Source organism: Erithacus rubecula, assembly GCF_903797595.1.
Source record: "Erithacus rubecula genome assembly, chromosome: 9".
Lineage (NCBI taxonomy): Eukaryota > Metazoa > Chordata > Aves > Passeriformes > Muscicapidae > Erithacus > Erithacus rubecula.
This window is the reverse complement of record NC_136660.1, coordinates 1,429,622-1,446,172: the sequence shown is the minus strand read 5'-3', so window position 1 is coordinate 1,446,172 and position 16,551 is coordinate 1,429,622. Positions and strand designations below refer to the sequence as shown.

Genomic DNA, 16,551 nt, shown 5'->3' with positions numbered 1-16,551 from the left:
CACCTGCCAAATCTTTATCAATCCTGGTGGATGAGAGCACCAGCACCCCCTGGCATCTTCAAGGCTTTATTCCCATTGTTTCCTGAAGGATTTGATTCTCCATCAATGGGAGATTTATCATCCACAGCTCACTCAGAACATACAAACCTGTCTCAGGAGGTTTGGGTATTTAGGTTTGCAATCTTTCCCTCACACCAAATTAGAATCATTTTGCACCAGGAATTAGTAAAACCCAGGTTACTTCTGCCCATCATTTATTGTGGGAAATCAGCTCACCACCCTCCTTTCCTCCTGCAAGGAAAAGGATACTTTGAATTGCAAATAATAATTAATGGCAGACAAATTAATAACTAATAATAGGTAAAATAAAGGGTGGTGGGCCAGGCACAGACCAATCTGGTGCTAATGTTTCATAACAAACCCTCTATTTTTCTCTCTATAAAAGCTGAAATTCAATTTGAGTAAAATACAGATCTTAAACAATGCTCAAAAGACTTTTCACTACAGGCTAAACTATAACAAGTCAGGAAATTAAAGCAAAAATTGTCCCTGTTATTAGTCAGGAGCTGACAGGTAAAAGGGTTTTAATTAATCCCTGGCCACTCTTTTAAACAGAATCTTTCCACCTCAGTGAGTTTCCTTCACCTAAAGTGTTTAAAATAAATAAACAGTGGCCAGTGACAAACCCCATAGTGGAATTTGGCTCACAGAGCTCTCATTACTGGCTGACAGCCCCTCAAAGGAGCAGTTGAAGGTATCTGAGCACAACCCTTTTCTCTCAGCTCCTCCATTCCCTGGACTGACAAGTCCCAAGTCTGTTTTCCAAGGGTTTCCCACTTACCTTTGAGAGAGATTAAAAACTTGCTGAGGATCTCCATTCTGAATGAGGTATTTGATGGGGTCGCCCTCTCTATCAAAAGCCTTTAGGGAAGGAAAAGAGGATAAAATTCAGTCAGTGGAAAAGTTTCTTCCCTTCCATGTAGAAACTGGGGAATTAAGTTTTAGGAAAATTTCCACAGGGATGACACCAATTCCTGTTTCTAAAACAACTCTGGTTATTGATGGGCTACTCAGGATAAAGCTGGAGCACATCAGAATTCCTATGCTGCACAGAAATGAAAATATCCTGAATGCAGGAAAAGAATTACTATTAATTATTAGTAATTACCTAATTATCAATTACAGCTATATTACAGCAGCATGAGTTGTGAAAATCCAGGCTTTAATCATTTGCTTCGATTTTCTGCAGCTCCACACAGATTAGACTGAATTTTTTTTTTCCTTTCTTTCCCATTCTTCATTTTGCCTTCTTATCAAGATCCCTCTTTCTGTTATTTTATTAGAATCCAAATCTTTGGCTGATGCTCCCACTGAGTTCCAACTGCAGTATTCCACTTCTACACTAATTTGCTTTAGGGCTGGTGAAGATCAGGGTAAGACCATTAAGAACAGACATTAACAGAACCAAAATAGAATATTGCACCTATTAGGTAGAAAAAAAAATATTTCAAAAGTTGAATAAACTACTTTTGATGTCTCTCTGGTGCCACCTGAGGCCATTTCCTCTGGTCTACAAGAAAAGAGGCCAACCCTCACCTTGCTCCTGTCAAATTACTGCTGTGCACCACAATCAAGGGCTGTGTAGCTTTGAGCTGACCACCTAAAAATGCAGCTTTTAAAATAAAAACCCAAGAAAAATAACAAAAACCTTAACTCAAATACCCCCCAGAATTAAGAGCAGAAGCACAAACCATTTAAATGTGAAGGCTGAGCAGGGAATGCAGTAAGAAAACAACCTGGCTTAGCCAAATAAAAATCAGGGGCTAAGGATGGAAGGGATCAGGGCTAAGAAGAGCAAGAAAAACTGGATGGGGACACAGTCAGAAAAAGTCAAGGCAAAATTGGAATGGAAACAGGGGAGAACACAAAGGATAACAAAAGAAATGTTTAAGTTGCAGAGAGAACCTGAGAAGTTTGGAAACAGAAGAGATGAGTGGAGAAGATCAAGAAGTAAAAAAGCCCCTGTTCCAGCTCCAAACTAAATTAACTGGGGCAAAATTTCAGCTGAGAGCTGGGCAAGTGTCAGGCAGAGAAGATGTTCATAAACAGAATATCTTTGAATCAGGTGCTGTAATTCAAGCCTGTGAAGTCCATCCTGGTGTACAGAAGGGACCTGGAACAATCCAATGCCACTGGGGTTTTTTTTTGAGCATTCCCAGAGAGCAAAATGCTGGAGGGCAAACCCAAGGTCTATCTTTCATGGAGGAATGAGCCAGGAAATCATGCAGGCAGGTGAAGTGCAATTCCCAGAAACCCACAAATATCCAAATTATTTGTAAGTTCCCTGCAATGCCAATATGCAGATGGATAACACAGAATTAAATTTCTCTAGAACAGAAGGATGCTGAAGCAATTTAATCTTATTTTCCAACAGGACATGTCTCTTGAACACGGCAGAAACTGGATCAATAAAGCAGCTGAGCCATGGTGAAGGCTTGATGGGACATTTTCCCAATGGAGTTCTGACAACACAGTCTCCAAATGAAGGGTGGGATTAAGCAGAATTAAATCCATCATCAAAATTAGGCCAAGCAGTAGTGGGATAGTGTTAGTACTGACTCAGTTCTGCATGGGTGTGTACAGCTCTCCCAGAACTGATCAGTATTCCCATCCACAACATCAGTGGACAGAACTGGGAAAATTGCTTATAAATTCCATGGGTGGCACTGAGTGTAAGGAGGTGTGGGTGGAATTTGGATCTCCTTGGCCTGAGGATATGAACAGTCAGGATCTGAGCCAAGGAACACACAATGCTACAAACACTGGGGGCAGACAATGTGAGGAGGTGGCATCTCTGAGGACTGTCCTTGATCCTAAATTACCAGAACCCCACAGTTCCTCTGGTCTTTAGCCCTTTGTCCTCCTTTTATCTTCCCTGCAGGGCATCCTGCTCTCCCTTCACATTAAGTTTTCTTAGGGGGATCATTATGGTCTGCATTATCTCATAAAAAGTCAGGGGGCTCTCAGAAAGCCAAAAAATCAAAGACTGGCTGTTGTTGGTTTAGTTTCCTCTTTATCCCCACAGAAAATCCACCTTCAAACCAACAAGCTTATAAAAAGGGGAGGGAAAGTTATATAACTGATTTTAAAAACTCCTGCTTTCTTTAAAAGCAAAGAACATGAATTTCTTATGTTCAGAATAAAACTACCAAAGGCAAGGGAGAAGAGCAACCTATTCCTGATTTTTTCCAGATCAATGGCATAGAATGACTCCATAAATTGCACACAACAATTCCATGTAGCTCCTTGTTCAGCACATAACTGGACCCTGCTAATGGCCCTATTTTTTCTGCAGGCTCCCAGAAAAATGACAGCATTTGCATATTTTAATTAATAATGGCTGGCAGAACATGAAGCCATAAACGCCTCCCAGGCATGCAATAAACTCTGAGGTTTATTTACAAATTAATGCAGTGGAGATCATTTAATATTGCATTAATCTCAAATGTTGTTAATTAAAACACCAGTCAAGACCAACCGGGTGTGGTTAGAAAATAAATAAGGGGATAAGAAAGAAATAAAGTCCTCCATCATCAGCATAAGAAATTTTAATGGACAAGAAAAAAGTGAATTTTATTTTTCCACAGTCTAAAGGGCAAATTTAAAGCAGCTACATTTGCATTGTTACTGACCCTAATATTTTGAAGATCTTCAGATTTGGCAATTGGAAATACTCGAAGTTTTTCAGGCACTCTCCAGGATTTTGCAACCCTCCTGCTGTATGCAGAACTACCAAATTATTACTAAGAAAGAGCCACAAAAGAATAATTTCTTAATCTGCACTAACCCAAACACTGATTGAATTGATAAGGCTCAGGAAAAGAAACATCAGTGTGAAAATTTAAATGTGAAAACACTTGTACAATATTTAAGGTGATATTCCATATCATTGATGGAACACAGACAATACTTAAAGGCACTGCTAGAATTCCACAAAACCCAAACCAAGGTGCCTGATTTGGAACTTTCTGTTGCCTGGAAAAGACATCACAGGATTTCAGAAACTTAAATACTCAGTTTATGAATGTCAACAATGTCCTGGTAGATTTTACATAACCAGGAATAAATGAAGATGAAAACAAAAATATCCTGCACACAGGAGAAGTCGTTTAGTATAGATGGAGGTTTTAACGCAGGATGAGGGAGCTGGACTTGGAATTGTGTAGGGAGGGATCAGTAAAGCCCATCCAGTGCCACCCCTGCCATGGTCAGGGACACCTTCCACTATCCCAGGCTGCTCCAGCCCCATCCAGCCTGGCCTTGGACACTGCCAGGGATCCAGGGGCAGCCACAGCTGCTCTGGGCACCCTGTGCCAGGGCCTGCTCACCCTCCCAGGAACAATTCCTTCTCAATATCCCATCCATCCCTGCCCTCTGGCAGTGGGAAGCCATTCCCTGTGTCCCAGCACTCCAGACCTCTGTAAAAAGTCCCTCTCCATCTTCCACATTTCAGATTGAGGACTACCAGACCTACAAGAGATTCAGTCCTGGGCTAGCCACCAAAGCTAAAGCCAAGTATATTTGGATTTAACAATCAAATATTTTCATAAATGCAGGATCCCTGAGGCTGGAAAATCCCTCCCAGCCCATGGAGCCCAAGCTGTGCCCAGTGCCCACCTTGTCCCCAGCCCAGAGCACTGAGTGCCACCTGCAGCCTTCCTTGGACACCTCCAGGGATGGGCACTCCAAACCTCCCTGGGCAGCCCCTGCCAAGGCCTGAGCACCCTTTCCATGCACAAATTCCTCCCAATGTCCAAGCTGAGCCTCCCCTGGCACAGCTTGAGGCCGTTTCCCCGTGTCCTGTTCCCTGTTCCCTGGCAGCACAAGCCCGACCCCCCCTGGCTGTCCCCTCCTGCAGGGAGTTGTGCAGAGCCACAAGGTCCCCCCTGAGCCTCCTTTTCCTCCAGGCTGAGCACTTTCCCAGCTCCCTCAGCCTCTCCTGGGGCTCCAGCCCCTTCTCCAGCTCTGTTCCATTGCCTGGACACAGCTCGAGCCTCTCCAGCACTGGGCACAGCCCTCGAGGTCCCTCAGCAGGGCCAGCACAAAATGGGCTGTTTGGCTTTAGTGAAACATTAAACCAGATTATTCCACTGGAGCTTCACTTTCCAACCACATTAAATCCCATCAAATCCTTCAACACTAAAACCTGCCAACAGGTTTTTTGCCTCCAAAGATCCCTCAGGCCCTCAGCCAGAGATTCCAGCACCTGTCAAGGAAACACAAATGTTTCTGTTTCTCAGCGTGTTTCTGGCTCCTGTTCCTCTTTGGGGCTTCCAACCCCAAGTGTCTCTCACTGGGGAGGAGAAGGCTCCTGCACAGCCTGGCCCTTCCACTGCTCCCTCCTGCAGGCACCACGGATCTGCCAGGAGTTAATTGGCAGCACTGAGCTAAATTAGTCATCCTCCCTCAGCACAAGTGACTCTATGAGCTTAACCAGCCAGAATAATCCCAGTCTTTCAGCAGGAAACCATTTAGAGGAGCTTTTCCATCCACCTGTTTCAGTGAGTTAATTAGAGCTCCTTTATTGCACTACTGCTAAGCACAGCATTAAGTAAATTCCTGATCCCTCAAAAAAAAAAAAAAAAAAGCCTCAATAAAGAGTTGCCATTTATCTCCCTATTTTGCACAGCTGGTTTTTGGGCAGAACACAATATAGTAAATAAGTAACAGTAAATAAGTGAGGGAGAGAACTGATTTTTATCCATGAGTGCAACAAGGGGAGGTCTGGTCCTGGTGCATGAGGAGGAGGGATGTTCCTGCTCCTCGACCTGGCCAGTGGCTGTGCCATGACCCCTGATCCCAGTGCACAGGGTCCCACTAATCCTGAGCCTGGCAGCACTGGGATCTCTGCTCCTTCTCAGCCTGCTGCTACACATACCAAGGGGTAGAAATATCCTCAGGCATTTTTTTTAAGAATGACAGGCTAGTGAAGGCAAATTGTCAAAAATCTTGCTGAAATTCCCCCTGAATGAGGTGCTGAAGCTCCTCTGATCTGCTGGCAAATATATAGAGAGATTTTAACAAGAGAAATCACAGACCTTTCAAGTTTCCAGCCATGCACAGAATTTTTTTCTAATATAATTATCACAGAATCTCAGAATGATTTGGATCAGAAGGGATTTTGAAGATTAACTCCCTCCACCCCCTGCCATGGGCAGGGACAGTATCCGCTCTCCCAGGCAGCTCCAAGCCCCATCCAGCCTGACCCTGGACACTTCCAGGCATCCAGGGGCAGCCACAGCTTCTCCAGGCAGTGCCATTTGCAGCCTACAGCATCTTTTACAATATTTAAATCAAAAAAAGAAGTAACAGAAATAGCCAAGTGAGCCCTTTTCCTCTATGTAAAGGGGCCGTTGATCAAAACGAAATAATTTTCAGTCCCTTTGAACTGCCCCTTTTCCCCCTGAATGTAAGGACTGGCTTGTGCATGGCATGGACACAGAGGGCAGGAAGGTGGAGGAGGTTTCTCCACCCTCAGGGAGTGCCAGGGAAGCCTCTGTACCTGCAGGTTTAGCAGAACAGCACCGATCCTCATGGCCTCGCTCACTTCCAGGCTGTACATCAGCTGTGGGAAGCGTGGAGGGCTCTGGTTGTTGGGGGGCAGCACCTCGATGTAAACAGTGGTGATGGAGCTCCTGCAGGGCAAGGGGGGAAAAACCAGTCAAAGCCAGTCAAAACCAGTCAGTCAGAATCAATAAACCAAATCCACAAGGCAGCACATTGGCTGCTTCACACATGGTGTACTTGAGCTCTAACAGCCTCCCTTTGCTCCTCTAAAAGCTTCAGAACATATTTTTCCTTCTGTTTCAAAAGGCTGCCACATGAATAGGAAGAAAAGCTCAATAATTTCCCCCAAAGCAGCCCAAAGTGGTGTTCTTTCAAAAACAGAGCAGTGAGGTATCAGTGCACACTGCACAAACAAACAGCTCTCAATGCACTGTGTGCTCTGTGGGACCAGCACCAATTCCAAGCTGGGAACTGCTCCTGCCATGCACAGCAGCCACGCCTGGAGCATCCTGCTGGCAGTCAGTTTGCTTCCTTTCCTTGGCAAAGAGGGAGCAGGGAATGCTGGCAGAGGATCATCCTGGGACAAGAGATGCACACAACTCTGTCAGGCTGCTGTGATGCTGAGAGTCAATAATCCCCATTTCAGAGCAGTAAATCCCATTTCAGAGCAGTGGCACTGCAGGATGTTACAGATCCCTGGCAAACCCTTCAGTGGGACTGAACCACTGTCCCCCTGTTTGACTGCAAACAGCATTCCAAGTGGAATATTGAAAGTTCTTGGGGACACTGACACTGAACACACTGCACAGATCATCCTGTAGACCCACTTGATATCCAACACCCTTGAAAAAGGGAGCCAGGAGTCCCCCTGGAAATGGAAGATTAAAAATCTGACTTAAAGGGATCTTCCTCTTGCCTCTCTGCTTCATTATCCCACCTGCCTTCCCTCCTGGATGTCAGCACAACATCCCCACCCCAGAACAAATCGTTGAGAAGAAGAGCAAATGCTGTGCTGCAGGTGTAGCTTCTCCCCTCATAAATCCTCAGACAAAGTTGAAAAATCTCAGGTTTTAGGGCTGTAGGAAAGAATCCAAAGGCATTTGTCCCCGTTTTTTGGAGGTGGGGCAGGAAGAGGCAGGGAGAAGAAAATCAGGAACCTAAAGAGCTGCTTCTTGCAGGGCTAGCAAACTCCAAGGCTTTTTAGAGGGCCATTTATTGTTGAAACAGCTGCTGCATTAACTGAACAGCTTACTGAATATGAAAACAACACATTAGTGATCAATGTTTGTAATTAGTTACCCAAAACTGTGGCTGAGCACAGTCACCACTGCCCACTGCCCTTTCCCAGCAGGTTTTGCAGGTCTGGGTCACTGACGGGAGCTGGACAGAGCATTGCAGCAACCCCAGGGCTGAGAGCAACCTATTGGGGACTGTCACACACCCCACAGACACTGTCACACAAGCTCCAGGATAAGAAATTGCTGTCCAGAAGGACAAATGACACCCCCAGAGAAGGGACTCTGCCCCTCAGGGCACATCCACACACACAGTGACAGGATTCAATGCCAGGACACAGGGAATGTGTCAGAGGGCAGGGATGGATGGGATATTGGGAAGGAATTGTTCCTGGGAGGGTGGGCAGGCCCTGGCACAGGGTGCCCAGAGCAGCTGTGGCTGCCCCTGGATCCCTGGCAGTGTCCAAGGCCAGGCTGGATGGGGCTGGAGCAGCCTGGGACAGTGAAAGGTGTCCCTGCCCTGAGAACAGGCTTTAAGATCTCTCCCAGCCCAAACCATTCTGGGATTCTAGGAACAGTAAGCAATTTTCCTTCAAATATTTAAGGCAAAATCACAAAAGTAAAAGAAGAAGATTAGGAAACTATTAGAAGTCTAAGGATCTGCAAACTAAAAGCACTCTAATAGTAAATGCATTTTTTTTGCAATTCCAATCTGTTTTTTATTAACACCTTGTATTTCCCCCCCCCCCCCAAGTATTTTGTGTGGCTTATAGCCCAGTTAGGGAGCTGGAAAAATCTCCTTTGGCATGGGAAGGGGAAGGAGATGGAGCTGAGTTAATCAGCTCAGCTGGTGTTTGCAGGTGAATACATAGAGACCAGAACAGCATTTGGAAACTGTGGAGAGCTCCCAAAATCACTCCAGTATGGAAAAACGGCTTTTGTGCCCCACCAGCTGATTGAAAGTCAACTGCACTCCCATCTCTGGTTAAATAATCTCCACATGGAATCATGGAATGGTTTGGGCTGGAAAGCACCTTAAACTCATCCAGTGCCACCCCTGCCATGGTCAGAGGCACCTTCCACTATCCCAGGCTGCTCCAAGCCCCATCCAGCCTGGTCTTGGACACTGCCAGGGATCCAGGGGCAGCCACAGCTGCTCTGACCAATTATAAAATCTGTGATGAATGGATCTCCATCCAAACAGACCCACCTATCTTGACTTGGTCCAGCAGAGCTCTGTATCACCAAGTGATATGAATCCCATGTCCAGGAGTCTGAGGGATTGTGAAAAGCTTAACGTCTGACCTGAAATTGTTCAGTTTTCAAATGTTGTCATTTATTTCCCAAACATAGAAATTGTTGTGCTTCAGGAGTGGGCTGTGCAGGGAAGGGGTGAAATCTCCAGCCCTGGAAGGTTTTTCAAGAAACAACTGGGCATGGCACTTGCTGTGGTTTAGTTGACAAGGTTGAACTTGATGATCTTGGAGGTCTTTTCCAACCTTAATGATTCCATGATATCTTAGTAACTTGGATTAATAATTATAATTAATAATAATCGAACCCCAAATCTCAGTTGGGGCACAGCCACTCACCAACACTGTCATTCCATAAAAAAAACCAAACCCAAAAAAACCCACACAGAATTCTGAATTCTGATTTCAATTTGTGTTCACAAAGGCTGCAGAGCCTTTGCCAAGCTCAGTGGCTGGGTTTTGCTTTGTGCATAAGCAAGGGGGAGACTGAAACCCAGCTACTTTTCAGGTGACTTTGGCTATCCTAGAAGAGCTTTCCACTTCTTATTTGCCTTGAAGACATTTCCAGAAGAGGAAGCACAGGCTCCCAACATCCATCCTCAGAAATACATATGCTTAGGCAACACAAAGGCTTCTCTAGCACAAAAGGAGTTGATGGCAATCAGAGCTGCAGTGTGGAGCTACACCATGGGGATCTTAGACTCTCTCAAGGAGAATTACTGATTTTTTGCCTTCACTCTGAAGTACTACACAAAATAAATGTGTAATTGTCCTCAATCTTCTCCTCAGCACTACTAGCAGACTACTACCAGATTGAGAGGGTTTATCAGAAAAGCAAGCAGGACAAAAAAGAGAGTGAAATTCAACCAGGGGACTGCTACCAGATGTTAATTTTATGAACAACTGAACAAGTTGAAGGGACAGTAATCATAAAAATGTGCACAACAGCATGAGCTGCTTTCATGGAGACATGACAGAAGCAGCAGGTCCTGAGGAAAATCCAATTATTGAAACTGTGCTCTTGTATTTTTTTCCTTCTTACATTTCCCATTTAAAGATGACGTTTTCACTTTACAGTTGTGGGAGGTTTAAATGCTGGAACCTCCTGTTCCTCCCTGTCATGCTCTTTGGACAAGGAGGTTGGCACATTATCAACACCAGGCCCAGAAGACACAGAAATTTTTTTGCTCCCTTGCTTCATGAAATGACATTTGGGCACAACTGCCACCTTTAGAACAAATTCCACAGAAGCAGGTAAGCAGGGCTTGATACTTTTGCTGGTTTTTGAACTTATAGATCATAGAATGGTTTGGGTTAAAACAGACATTGAAGATGATGATGTTCCCCTCCCTGCCTAAATCCTAAATTTGCAGTCTGGTCTTTTTCAGCTGGGGTCAACAGAGATAATTCTGCCCTTAGGAACTTCAGTCTTAGTGGGAACACCGCACACCCTACATCTGGAAAGGGTCCCCAGCTCAGCAACCCCATTCTTTGGTATCCTTTTTGCATTCCCTGAACACAAAGCATCTCCCTTCTCACATGGTTCCTTCTTTCCATCCCTTCACCTCAATGACTGAACGGACGCGTGCAACGACAGCGCAGCTGGGAGCTTTTAAATAACACACCATGGCAAGCAAACAAAATTATGAAAGTCCAGTGGCACAGGTGTTGCTGCTGAGCTGCTGGAGCAATGCCCCTGATGCCAGCAGACGCACTGGTTACCTTCTCTGTGCAGGGGGGGCTCTGTCAGAGGCTCTGACCGTGAGCGCGTAGGAGCGCCCCACCGCCAGCAGCACGCCTGGAGCGATGGTGATCAGCCCCGTCTGCTCGTTGATGGTGAAGTCCCCCTGAGCCCCAGCCAGGATCTCATACACTATCTGGCCATTGGCTCCCTCGTCAGCATCCACGGCTGTCAGCTGCAAGGCAAAGCCACAGGGTCAGCAGGGGAGCCCCCACGGGCGCTGGGAAGGTGACTCAGGGAGAGGAGAGGGGACACGAACATCTGGAACACACACGGGAATTTGTAAGCACTTCACAACCAAGATCCAGCTGAAATGAAGAACAATAGGTGTAAAAACAATGAAGCAGAGAAAAACTGCTTGCTGAAGACTGCGAGCCACTTATTTAAAGATACAAATTAAGAAACCTTATTTAGACAGAGTTTATTCTCTCTTTAACTTTCTATAAAAGCAGAAGGGAGAAGAAGACATTTCTGTGTAGCAATAATAATGAGAGGATTGTATTTATTTATTTCCCATCCCTCTCTCCACCTTTCCAGGGGACAGCTGTGAAGGTGCCAGGAAGTCTCACATCCAGGCCTGGCATTTCAAGCCCTCCTCCTGTAAAGCTGGAGAGCAGTGTTTGTGTTAATATGCTCCTGCAGCTATGGCAGCCAAGTGGAAGGGCAATGGTAGATGTTCTCACACTTGGAATTATGGAATCATTCAGGTTGGAAAAGGCCTCTAAGACAGTCAAATCCAACTCTTAACCCAGCACTGCCAGGGCCACCACTAACCTGTGTTCCCCAGTGCTACGTTGTCTTTAAATCACTTGAGAAAAATCTAAATCCTGGTATTAGACCCAAATTCTAATGGTGAACATAATGAAATGAGGGGGTTCTTTTCTTCCTCCTGGGAAAGGCAGTGGGTTTATCCCATTTCTGTAGTGAGCCATGCTAAATCAAACACACAATCAGCCAGGGAATATATTTGCTTTTAGTGAAGCATGAAAGGAAATCCCAGAGTGGTTTGGGTTGGAAGAGACCTTAGAGCTCATCCCATTCCACCCCTGCCATGAGCAGAGACTCATTCCACTATCCCAGGTTGCTCCAAGCCCTGTTCAACCTGGCCTTGTTGTCTCTTCCTCCTTTAGGAGTTGTTTTGCTGGTACACAGGTTCCTTAAGTAAGTTTTCATTCAACATTGCCTCAAAGAGCATAAGGAATGTGGTGTGAACAGCACCAGAACATGCAGGAGGCCACAGCATCCAGCTGTCAACAGCTGGCAATGGAAGTTACAGGGAATGATGGCACCATGGGGATCTCTGCTGCTCCCAGATCCAGGCAAGCTGTGGGAGGTGGGGAATGGGAAAGGGCACTAGCAGGGGTGACAGCAGAGCTTTTCTGGGATGTCCAAAGTAATCCCAGCCTCAGGAAGGATCTCTGCAGGAATCCTAATGTGAGGATGAAAAAGAAGAGGCACAATTTCTTCAGAGGTGTGTGCCTTGGCTTTTCTGACACAAACACTCCTGCCCTGGGGCAAGCAGGGATGGTGGATGAGAGTGCTGGATGTCAGCAGTGATGGAAAACCTCAGCACTGACTGCAAGGCCAAGGGCAGGATCAACAGCCACTCTCTGAGGCAAGGCCAGCTGAACAGCAGCCTCTGCCTCTAGGCTTCTGTCACCCTGGGACACCTTGAGTCAGGGACAGGAACTCCCTGACAGCCCTGCCACACTTCGATAGAAAATCACCTACTGATCAATGCAGGCACTTCAGCAGCTCACAGCCTCTCACAGCACTGCCCAAGGCTGCCAAACATCACCCAAACTGCCAAACCAGCACCCAAACTGCCAAATCAACACCTACAGCTGCCATCCACCACCAAGAACTGCCAAACCAGCACCCAAACTGCCAAATCACACCTACAGCTGCCAAACTGCCAGATCACCACCTATAAGCTGCCAAACAAGCACACCAAACTTCCAAATCACCATCTATAGCTGCCAAACCAGCACCTGAAACTGCCAAATCACCACCTACAGCTGCCAAACCACCACCCAAACTGCCACATCACCACCTACAACTGCCAAACCACTCACCAAAACTGCCAAAGAAAACACCTAGAACTGCCAAAGCATCACATACAGCTGCAAATCATCACCTAAAAGTGCCAAACCACCACCTACAACTGCAAACCTCCACCTACAACTGCCAAACACCACCTGGAATTGGCAAAGCACCTTTGCCCAAGGATGGCTAAAAATTTAGAAGAGCAGGAACCAACCTTGCCACTAAAACAAGAATAGACCCCCAGGCTGCAATATCTGAGTTAACATTGTATAGTAAGCATAGGATAAATCCTTAAAATGTCCTAAAAAAATCATGGAACAGAGGTTACCTCCTCTTAAAAATTTAAAAAACAAATTAATATTTGTGTGAGTTTTTTTTTTTAATTTTTTTTAAATCTACCTCATTCTCTATTTTCTTTTGGAATTCTGAAGGAGGCATCCTATGAAAACTTTAGTATAATCACTCATTGTATAGCTTCTATACATACCTGGGTATGTTAATTAACCTTGCAGAGAGTAATTATCCACCCAAGTGACAGAGCTGTGAAAACCTTGTCTGCTGAACTTCAAAGTAACACATAGAGACACAAAAGATAAATAAAGCCTTTATGCAAAATACAGGGTCCTGAGGACTTAATGACAGGATTTGGAATCAGGCCAGTTTTTACTGTGACGACATGAAAAAGGAAAAATAATTGACTACACAAGCACAGAGATTAAGAAGGTTAATTAAACCTACAAATATGGAATGCTTGGAAAGATAAGTGATTTGAAAAACATTTTGGGGGCAAAACAGGAATCAAATCTGGGATTAAACAGAATTAAAGTTTAAGTGCTGCCATAATGTATGACTCCATAAATCCCATCTCCAGCTGTCCCAGCCCGATAGAGCTCCATAGTTAACAAGATTTAAGAAACAGAGGCTAAAATGTAAAGGGAAAAGAACAAAACAAGGTTTCATTTACAATCCTAAGAAATTTTCATCCAGCAGGATGAGCTCCATTGCATCAACATTTAATGTACTAAAAGTTTGGTAAAACAGGTGTGGATTCTGCTGCAGCAAGAAGTGGTTTTCTATAGAGGAAAAGGAGATGTAGGAGTGGTTTTCTTGGGAGGAAAAGGAGGTTTAGGACTGGTTTTCTTGGGAGGAAAAGGAGGTTTAGAAGGATGACCTGAAGCTTTACAAAGACACATTTTGATTATTATAGAAACCCTGCTCAGACTCATTTCATTACTGGAGGAGACTGGGCTTCAGTGTTTGACTTGGAACCTTCTTACAACAACATTTATGGTCACCTGGCCCTGGACAGATAAAGTGATGACCAGCATTTCCAGCAGCTTTCACCAGATTCAGTGTGATGGAAAAATTCCAGGATGGTTATGGAGATATTGCTGAACTTGAGTCAACCACACATAATGATCTCTGAGTAGGTTAAAATACTTTTTCATTAACTCCTCCAGACATTTCATCAAGCTTCAATCCATTATTTTTCCTTGAGTCTGCAGGGACATTGACTGAGCAATGCAAACACAGCCTGGTTCTGTTTTCTCTTTCTGCTAATCAGGTTTGCTTTGGAGATGGAAATTAATTACCTGACGGGCAGAAGGCAAAAGGTTGCAAATAAACATGTAAATAAAAGATGAAGTGGGGTGTGCAAATTACTTTTGTGAGGATTGTTTCAGGGAGATGTTCAGGAGTGGTGAAGCATTGAACAGGTCAGAGCCCCAAGGTTGCTCAAGGAGTGCTTGGACACCACTCCTAGGGATGCACTGAGTGGGATTGTTGGGGTGGCTGGATCCAGGATCCATGATCCCTCTGGGTCCCTTCCAGCTGCAGATATTCCATGATCTTAAGATTTTTGCTAAATTGTCCTGCTTTTTTATGGCACAATGCAGATTTAAGAGCTGTAAATCAAGAACTTAGGCTAAGCTAGGATAGGATCTTAAAGATTAATTTGTACTCATGCAATCAGAAAAACTTATTTCAGTGGGGAACAGGGAACCAATCCCCTGTGTATTTTATTATCCATTTTCAATCAGGGAATTATTTAATTTTTCTTGGAAGAGACCATTTGAATGTGAGTCATGCCAGTGCACCAGGAAGAAGAACAAAACTGGGAGTGTTCACCTGGGCAAGAGGGTGACCTAACTGTGACCTTCCAGGACCTGAAGGAGGAAAGATGGAGACAGACACTGTACAAGAGATATCTAAAGAAAACCAGTAGATTTAAATTATTGAGATGAAATTTTGTTGCCCCACTTCTGCAAACTCTACCCATCAATGAGTAAATCATTTCAATATCTATGTCACAGCAGCGGAAAACTGGGCAGCAAAATAAAATAATTTTAAAAAGATGGAATTAAGTGCTTTACTAGGCTTACTGTTAATAATCTTTCTAGAGCCAGTTATTATTTACACCCTTTAACTGTTTTAAAGGACAGATTTCTCAACTGAGAAACTCTCAGGGAGCACCTAAAATACCTAAGAAAGGAGAAGGAAATATGAGAAATTTTCAGGCTCAAAGGAACAAAATACACAGACATTTAAACTTAACTCTCCTCAACCAAGGCCTGAAACAATTTCACAAGTACTGAGAGGAGATAACTGAAATAAAAATAAAACCTGGTTTTGTCACTTCTCTGAAAGGTAGAAGGGAAAGAAGGAAAACTCCATGGTCTAACCATCCAGGCAGAAAGAGAAAAATGGGGGGTGAGGGGGGGAGTAAATTCTACTTGTAATGAATATAGTTGCTTGCTATTTGTTATAATTTTGAAGCAGAAACTAAGAATTGATAAATTTCGGGTTTGTTTTTTTTTTTTTTTTTTTTCTTAAGAGTGTACCAGACAGCAAACACAAGTAACTTAGAAGCTATTATGCTTTGGGGCTTTTTTCAGGAGTAAAATCAAAACAATATCCCACAAAATGGGGCAGCAAGAAAGCACAAACTGGGAGTATTTGTCCATTTTATTTGTACATTTTCCTGCAACTGCACCCTGGAACAAAAAAAGAATAAGAAATGTAAAAATATTACCCTAAGAATAATAAAAGCCAAGTGGCTGAAAATCTGTCTGATTATTATAGATGGTTATGAGACTGTCCATATGCTCTGAGATCAGTGTTCTTTTTCTAACCTGCTTTCTCTGATCAGACAAAGTGGTTTTATGAACCACTTTTCCTCTGGGAACTGTCAGAGATGAGCATTCCCTCCCAGCAGAGGATCCCAAAGGAGGGAGGGTGGGATACAAGGTGACTTTGCTCCTCATGCAGACAGCAAGATGACAACCCCTCAGACCCCTCAAAATCACTGTCATGGTTCAAAAAATGGGAAAGAAAGGTCAGTTTGGCCTCTGAGAATGTCTTTATAAAGACTTTAGATATATGAAGTGTGTATCTATCTATCTATCTATCTAAATTATATTTAAATATTGAGCAAACTACTAAATAGTGTAGCTGCCCAAAATCCTTATCAGGCAATGACGGAATGGTTTGGATTGGAAGAGGCATTAAAGCCCATCTAGTGCCACCTCCTGCCATGTCAGGGACACCTTCCACTATCCCAGGTGATCCAAGCCCCAATGTCCAGCCTGGCCTTGGACACTGCCAGGGATCCAGGGACAGCCACAGCTGCTCTGGGCACCCTGTGCCAGGTGATCTCTCCCAGTCTTTCCTCCCAGCAGAGCTGCTCCATCCCTCTGATCATCCTGGAGCC

The 16,551-nt window shown here is 44.4% G+C and overlaps 1 protein-coding gene across 9 annotated transcripts in view; it reads right to left on the bottom strand.

The window, feature by feature from the left end:
- The window catches only part of PCDH15 (protocadherin related 15), a gene marked incomplete at its 3' end in the record, with an annotated part of 626,608 nt that overhangs the window by 112,431 nt on the left and 497,626 nt on the right, over positions 1-16,551 (bottom strand). For all 9 annotated transcript variants that reach the window (XM_079312511.1, XM_079312506.1, XM_079312514.1 and 6 more), the window contains 3 exons: positions 10,778-10,971; positions 6,563-6,695; positions 842-921 (listed from right to left, as the gene is read on the bottom strand). In XM_079312511.1, coding sequence (XP_079168637.1) covers positions 842-921; positions 6,563-6,695; positions 10,778-10,971 — 407 coding nt within the window. The remainder of the gene's footprint in view (positions 1-841; positions 922-6,562; positions 6,696-10,777; positions 10,972-16,551) is intronic.